Raw genomic sequence first — 8,328 nt, 5'->3', positions numbered from 1 at the left:
TCTAACGGAGAACACATGTCAACGGACATTTCTGTGGTGAGGAGACGTTTCTTACGCGTAAATTTACGATTTCAGACTTTGAGCAAAGATATCTCAACTTCTGGAGCACGTAGAGCAAAAGTAAAGACAGTTTTATTATGTAATATAAACCCAAGGAATCGATTAAGTCCCTCCAGAACTTCGTCAATTCAATCGTTATAGCCGAAATAAGAATTTAACCTACATTCAACTAAAGCCGGTGCGTAATTATACACGGTAGGCCGCGTTGCTTCGCGCTTGCACTTGGCTTCGCGACACTACCGTGTCGCTTGATTTCCATTTATGCAATTCATTGCGACGCAATTTAAACTTTTAAGTTTTTATTGATTAAACGAGTCCGCCTAGACGAGCGAAGTTCAATCGTAATTATACGGATTCCGCGTTCGAAAATAAATACCTGTAATATAGAGAACAATATGAGACAGCGTAATACAGAGAACTTTAAGTTTCTTCTATTATTACTATCAATACACTATTGATTATAACAGAAACGATGAAATTGTCCATCAAATTGCGTTTGTAACATATAGGCTGCAATAAGTAGCATGTATCTATAACGATTATCATCGATACACGAATTTAGAGAAATTGATTCATAATCGAACATTAAATATATATATCAAGCTGTATTTCCAATTTCACGTACATTTTCTTATAGTTTTATATCAATGTGCGCTTGCGACGCCCGCGATCCGCATTGCAAACGTGTAATGTGAAGCTGAAATTAATTGGCGAGAAAGAAAAGATTTTCGTAAGTAAAATATTATAAAGATTTCCGTATAGACTGCACCAATAGGAATGAACGTATATTATGTGTGCAACAAATTAATTACATTAAATCGATAATGCATTTTTTCGTTTAGTATAAACTCGTAAATAAAATAAAATAATTTTATCGATAAATTCAATAAAGTTCCAATTAACTGCATGCAGTACTAGCAGTGAAAATCGGACGTAGTCGTAATTATTAAATTTTATTGAATCTATTGATAAAATTGTTTTATTTTATTTACGATAAAATGGTTTTATTTTATAAACTATTTTTTGCAGACCTGTGCAATGATAGAAGAAGCTTGAAGTTCTCTATATTACAGCATGCTTACTGTACTTTATGTCATGTTGTTCTCTATAATACAGGTATTTATCTTCGAACGCAGAAAACGTATAATTACGATTGAACTTCGTCCGTCTATAACAGACTTGTATAATCAGTAAAACCTTAGTTAAACTAGTTTAACTAGTTTAACGTCACAATGAATTGCATAAATGGGGATAGTAAGAACGTCAAAGCGCGCGTGAGACCAATCATTATTGTAAAGTATGCACAACCATATTTCTATGCAAATGTGTAATTATGCGTTAACGTATATAACTCCTGTTTCTTGAGGTTCAACCGTGTTGTTTGATAGTTATTGGAAATATACTACGTCGGAGGCGAATAATCTCGTGCTGCTTGCTTCGCATGTTTTTTTATTGATTATAGTTATTGAATTGATTGTAGTTATTAGATGATTGTGCCTATGACATTTTTCGGCCCTAATAGAATTAACTCTACTCGATTTAACGTAAACACCCCTAGTGTTGTACTTGTCTACCCCGGTCTGTCTTAGTTCAGTTTAGTACAGTTTTCGTGCTTCGAAAAAGAATAACCTATTACGTTATGTTATTTGGTGTTTATTGGGAAGTGAGTTAATTCTTACATTTCTCGAGCTTATTTTATTTATAACTTTTTAATAAACAGTGTTCGTCGACTAAAACTGTTTAAAGGCTATTCAGGATATTAGCCTTGACAACACGTATCAAGCTCATCGACGAGGTAGCTCCAATAAGTAAATAATTATTCGTGTATCTCTTCAATTTACAAGTATTAATTCCTTTAGACTACTAACGAAAATTCTCTCAATCATCCTAGATTCTTGCTAAAAAAATAGAAATTTTCTATTAATGAATATTTTAAAAACAATCGTTGCGAGGCGAGTATGTCTCAAGCGATTTTACACAACCGATATGCAACTTATTAAAACCACACGAGATAATAATACAGGTGATGTTTTTCTATTTCTCGCTAAAGGTGCGGTCCCATGGCAGAGTTTTCGCGTAACGCGTAACGCGTATTGCGTAACCAATCAGAGGCGTTACGCGTTTCCTATTATGTGGACTCAATTTTCATATGTCCCAAAAGCGCAAAAAGGTAATTCATTGGTTACGTCAATTTTTAATGCGCTCTATGAGACATATGGAAATAATTTTGCGTAATGTAGCACATACAGATGTACTACCATATTACAGTTTTCAACAATGAATGAGCAGCTGTCATTATGTATTTTTGCTTTGCATAAAAAGATGTTACAAACAGTAATATCCCATATAGTACAAAAGTTTGAAAAAGATTTCAAAAAAATTTCAGGAAGATCTCAGAAAGGTTCAATGTTTCTGAAACTTTTCTGAAAGCTTTTTGAAACTTCTGTGCTGTATGGGATCTTTTGATCCCAAACATTAATGCTGCAATCCTAAGCAAATATACGAGTAAGGGTCGGTTGTTCTAACTTCTGGTAAGTTAACTGATAATTAAACCATATGTTTGTTTTTTTTCCTTTAATTTAGACAAAGACAGATATATGGTTTAACTATCAGTTAATTTACCAAAAAGTTGGGACAACTGATCCTAAACCGTAAAATCATAAAGTCGTAACTTATGAAAAAAACAAAAAAAAAATCGTAGATACCTAGATAGAAAAATGTGTTCATTCTGAGCTCATATTGTATTCATGTATCTTCAAGCATGAGGACAAGAATAGACACCGATGCGGGCTCATATGCGCCTCAGAATATAGACATGTTATGATGTCACAAAAATATCTTATTTAATAATAATAATCAACATCATGTCAAGAATTTGCAACATAATTTGTACGTCATTTGTGTGCATCTGATGCTCATGTCATGAGATCACGTAATGATCTTTAAAAAAGTATCAAATTGGAGTCATAGTATGAAGTCACATTGTGATGAAACATGATCATCACGCATTTCTATCTGGGTATTTACGGGTCATCATCCCAGGCAGCAACGTCACGTCATTTTCACGTCGATAAATGGTGATTACTAGTCCTAGACGTTATGTAACCAATAACTGACGTTTAAAGACGTGATTATTTTGACATGATAATAACGTCATTTAAAAACGTCTATAATACGTTTTTGAGAGGTCATTTTTAGTCAGGTGTTCGATAAGTAAAGAATGTAACAGATATTTACCTAATATTCATTTATATCAAATGTGGTTTATGTAATCAACAGATTATTTATACACGTTGTTATTTATTTTTTATATATTTGCATCTCAAGCATTTAACTCCTAGAAATAAGCCTTATAGAACTTGTCCTACCACCCCACAAAAACATGCACGTTACACCCACGTGGAATCCACGTGATTTCGTGGATTCCACGTGAACTCTATATGAATTCGATGTGAATTCGACTTACGTTTTTTCTTACTCACAAGCATTGCATCGTGGCAATTATCCAGTTGGTAGGATGTTCAAAGATGTATTATTGAGAAAATGTTGACTCAAAGATGAATAGAAGTTCATAGGGAATTCTCACAAATGTTAGTTGGTTCTGGGTTAATTTGTATATTTTTATATATATACATAAATTTAATAAATTTAATTAAATTTTATATGGTAAGGTGGATTTTTCTTTTATTAAATTATACTCTTTTATAATTACTCAAAGTTAATAGTCTTTTATGACTTTGTCTATTTAATAATACTTAACAATAAAAAAATCTTTACTATAAAAATTTAAAGAGAACCAAATGGAATGTGCGGGATTTTATAGACCTTACCTCATTAAAAAGAGCTGGAGTTTAATTTAACAATAAAGGTACAAAAAATATAATTTTTTTTTTATTAAAATTAAATCATTTTATTAAATCATATTATCAAAAAATTATATTACATTATGTTAAGTACAATACATATAGACAAAATATAAGACGTTTATATCGACCGAAGAAGTAGTGTAGTGTCTAAAGCAACAGACTCATAATTCAGAGATGTCTGATGGTTCAAGTTCGAGTCCCAATGCCAGTGAGAATTTTTAAAGTGATGTAACATTGAAATCAAGTAATCTAAAATTTTCTAGTAAAATCAGCAAACGTTGTGACATTTATACAAATAGTTTCTGTTAGAAAATAGAATCAAATAAGTATATTTCGACATGTCATTTTTACATCTTTTTATGACGTCACTTTTTATTATGACATCGGTGGGCTGTGACTTATTCCGGTAATTTCCACGTCATTATTACGTGATGTAGGAGATATGTGAGTCAGTGGGCGGGAAAAGATACACTGAATATTAAAATATTAACAAAGGCGTCTATTTGGTACGAGCGTTAGGCAGGCTCGCTACGTACACTCCAGTCTCTGGATAAAGACTGCCCCTTCTTCGCGTTCATAAAACAAAACACTCTCATGGCGCATGGATATACACTCGTCCCCGCTGGATAGCGCTACATTTGAATCTTTTTCGAGTCTATTACAACTTCGGACAAATTCTGACCTTAGATCGTTCTCGATCTCGTTATACAATTTGTTACAGTACCTTACTTCAACTCTGAACCAAAATTCTTAATTCTAAAATCTTATATCTAAATCTTACATGAGTTTCGTCGCACTTAATATTTATTCCTAATTTCTAGCTTAAGATAAGTTGTCATTACTATGGAATACAATATTACCCGTATTTCTGGAGTTTGGTTTTATCCACAATCGCATATTCCTTGATCCCAGACTCCTTGATACCTTTTTTGAGTATTCTGAAACCCTTCTATATCCGATACTAGATAACGATCGTTGCGCAATATTTTTTTGACAATGTAGGGTCCTTTATATTGTGAAATCAATTTCTTTGAAGCTCCGGCTGTGCTATCGAAATTACGTAACATAATAAAATCTCCTTCCTTATAGTTAACTGGTTTTTTATGTCTCTTATTAAAGTATCTTTCATTATACTGTTGCACATTATTTGTTTTACTTATCGCCTTTTTGTAACTCTATTTGCGTTCGATGCGGGATATGCTGCGAGTCGGTGCGGTCCGGATTCGTGGCAGATGTAATAAATTGTGAAAACAGTGGTATAGGTAATAATATAATATCTATTCTAACTGAAATGGCTATGTACAATGAGTATTTACAAGCGGTCTCGACGCCGTTGGTTTAATGGTCGAGTTTTTGTGCTCGCCGTGCGAGTCTGTTGATGTTTGCCGCTGACGATTCGGTAATGCCGGAGCCGTTGGCGGCCGCGGGATGCGGTCGGTGTTGTGATGCGTCGATTGTCTCACGCTCGCGACGAGATGTTTACACTCGATCTTTAATTCCTGTCGCGGCGAGATCCGTTATTCGGCGAGAGCAATAATGCTCTGAATGCGTTATGCGGCTGTGACTCCCGACGAGTCGGAGTTCGTCGGGCGGTCGAGCGGTGATATCGGAGGTGACGCGTAGGTCGGTCCTACGGGTCGACGGCGCGGTGTCGAGGAGGTCGCCTCTACGTATTTAACGCGTCAACGAAGCGGTAACTAGGAGATAGACTTTACATATCCAATAAGTCTACGAGAATGTCGACTCTATGAATCCAACGAGTCGGCGGAACGGTAACGAGGAAGTTGACTCTACATATCCAACGAGTCGGTGACAAGGATGTAGACTTTACGTATCTAATAAGTCTACGAGGATATCGACTCTACGAATCCAACGAGTCAACGGAGTGGTATCGAGGAGAATCTAGGAGGCAGTGCTTTTGGCAGCGGTATTCGAGAGGATCTTCTTCTGTTGGAGCCTTGGCTCTGTTCAGCGGAATGCCTCAGAAGACTTCGGTATGCTTCGGTGTTATTGATTTTCGCGGTCGGTCGGCGGTGTTTACATTTGTTGTTTATGTATTACATTTTTAGCGAACCGTTAGCTTTAAGTTTGCCTATGTTTGTTACTGTGTGATTGGACGGATCGTTACATCAGCCCCCCCCTCTCACCGGTTTCTAAGTGCGTGTCCCGGGCACTTTTTAATTGCGTCAGATGGCTAAAAATCTACGCGCCAGATTTCTCCGTTTACATATTTATGGTATTTTAACATGTCGCGTACCGCGGTAAGTCGAATGTTTGTCCGTTTGCTGGTTCCCAGTTTTCCAGCCAGTCTAACAATTCCTTGTTGAATTCCATGTCTGGTATCTGTTCTCTGGCTGCGATCTGATCTCGTATGCGAGAGCTAGAGTGATCCTTTTATTCCAGCTCCGCTTCTTTTATCCGAGCTTGTTATCCCTTCCTCCTTTCTTGGAGACGACTTTGTCTCCCTCTTTTCCTTTTTGGAGCGTCTTAGTTCTAGCGCCGTCAAGACTGGCGCTGGTGATGGTCGTTGGTTGACCATCGTTGCTGGAGATCGCCCGGAGGGCGCCGAGTCGTCTCCGGCATGCCCTGGTAGATCCAGTTAAACCTTTCGGGCGAACTTGAGTTCTCCCGTTGGGTGGAACCGGAACCGCCAGAGCTCACCGTCCACGTAGCGGCGGTATCTCCGTGCCACGTGGACTGCGTGGTAGGGCACTTCTACCTTTCTGTCCTTGCCGATGGAGATGCTGATCGGTGGCTGATCGCTGCCTGTAAGCTGTTGGCTGGTTGTTGATGCCTGTCGCCGTTCCAGCCGAGCCCGTTGCTCCGGTTTCAGCATTGTGTCTGCAATGATTTTTATTATTGGCACGTTTTTCGGCTGGCTATTCCCAGAGGGCGACGAGTCGTCTCCGGGTATTCTGCCCCAGGTGACTGGCCGGAACCGTCGATGATGTTTTGGTGGTATGGGCTTAACTTTCTCACCTATGAGAATTTTTAGTTTCTTCTCCGCAACCCTTGCGGATGGAGGCTGTCGTGTGCATGCAGTTGCGGATTTCCGTTCCGATACGTCTACCGGTGACCGTTTTCCTGGTGGCAACAGCGGTTTCCCGAGCGAAGATCCGTGTCTTTGCTCCGCTGGAGGCAGTGGAGGCAGCAGGCTATCCCACAGAGCCTGGGCCTCCTCCTCACTCCACGTCGTTAGCAGTGTCTCGATTGTGTGGTCGATATTCAGATCTTCCATGATGTTAACTGTGATTCGTTACTTGTGCTCCTTTTATACCTGTTTGGTCTATTTATTCCTCTGTAATTGTATCGTCGTGTCTGTTGTTCCTTGTCTCGGTGTTGCCAGTTTTTATGTCGTGGACGTGAACTTGTCTAAACCACTTCTTGTGTTCGTCTTGTAAATCGACGATAACCGGCGAAATGATTTGTTTCACGACCATTGGCCCTATGTATTTAGGTGCCAGTTTCACATTTATGGCTTTTTCTTTGTTGGAGAGCATATGGTTCTTTTTCCACACGATGTCTCCTATCTTTGGTTTCCACTCTTTTCTCCTGAGATTGTAGTGTTCTTCCTGTTTCTGAAATGATCTAGCCATATTGATGCGAACGAGCTCTTTGGCTGCCTTTAATTTTTGCTGTAGCTCGCTTGGAGTTTGTGAGCTTTCTTGCTCTTTCTCTCAAGTACGTGTTGTCCTGATAGCTCTTTTCCTGTATTCAGGTAAGCAGGTGAAAAATCTGTACTATCATTCTTTGCAGTGTTAAACGCAAACTTGATTTGGCTCAAATGTACGTCTCAATTTCGGTGATTGTTTCCCATGTATTGTGCAATCATAGTCTTCAATGTGCGGTTTGATCGTTCTACCGGATTGCACTGTGGTGTCCATATTGGTGTAAGGTGCTGTTTTATTTCTAGCGCTTGCGTTAATTTCCTCATATCTCCTGATTTGAATTGTGTTCCGTTATCGGAGACAAGAGTATTAGGACAACCGTATCTATAAACAATTTCTTCTGTTATTGTCTGGGAAACAGCTGTTGCAGTTGCCTTTCTCAGTGGTTTAACTTTGAGCCACTTTGTATATCTGTCTTTCATTGTAAGCACCCATGTATACCCTTTATTGGATCTAGGCAGTGGTCCAATCAAATCTATCGATACCTAATCCCACGGTTGTTGCACATTCGTTGCGTGCATTTGTCCCAATGGTTGCGCCTGCAATGTTTTATGCCCTAGACAGTTTTTGCATTTCCGAACATATCGACTTATGTCGACTTGAACACAACCGGCCAGTAATATAGTCATGCTATTCAACTTATAGTCTTTGCTATCCCGAGGTATCCTGCCGTCGTCATGGTATGCCTGCAGGATATGTGGTCTTTTTTCTTGTGGTATGCATCTTTTCTATTG

At 38.4% G+C, this 8,328-nt stretch overlaps 1 protein-coding gene across 1 annotated transcript; it reads right to left on the bottom strand.

The window, feature by feature from the left end:
• Positions 1–4,671: 4,671 nt before the first annotated feature.
• On the bottom strand, positions 4,672–7,655 carry LOC116851600. The gene is made up of 2 exons (XM_032831177.1): positions 6,906–7,655; positions 4,672–6,767 (listed from the first exon to the last, which is right to left on the bottom strand). The coding sequence occupies exons 1-2, from the start codon at positions 7,162–7,164 to the stop codon at positions 6,526–6,528; spliced, it is 501 nt and encodes a 166-aa protein (XP_032687068.1). The 5' UTR covers positions 7,165–7,655; the 3' UTR covers positions 4,672–6,525.
• Between the last annotated feature and the right edge of the window lie 673 nt (positions 7,656–8,328).

This window comes from Odontomachus brunneus, unplaced genomic scaffold, assembly GCF_010583005.1.
Source record: "Odontomachus brunneus isolate Ranch 3 - 2012 unplaced genomic scaffold, Obru_v1 Obru_scaffold_180, whole genome shotgun sequence".
Lineage (NCBI taxonomy): Eukaryota > Metazoa > Arthropoda > Insecta > Hymenoptera > Formicidae > Odontomachus > Odontomachus brunneus.
The sequence above is the reverse complement of the archived record's forward strand: the minus strand, read 5'-3'. Positions and strand labels throughout refer to the sequence as shown.

Excerpts from the sequence above, each read along its gene's own strand:
- LOC116851600 (XM_032831177.1), bottom strand. The coding sequence starts at position 7,164 with ATGGAAGATCTGAATATCGACCACACAATCGAGACACTGCTAACGACG. Across the intron at positions 6,768-6,905 it reads GAAACTAAAAATTCTCATAG|ACACAATGCTGAAACCGGAG; the intron begins GTGAGAAAGTTA and ends AAATCATTGCAG.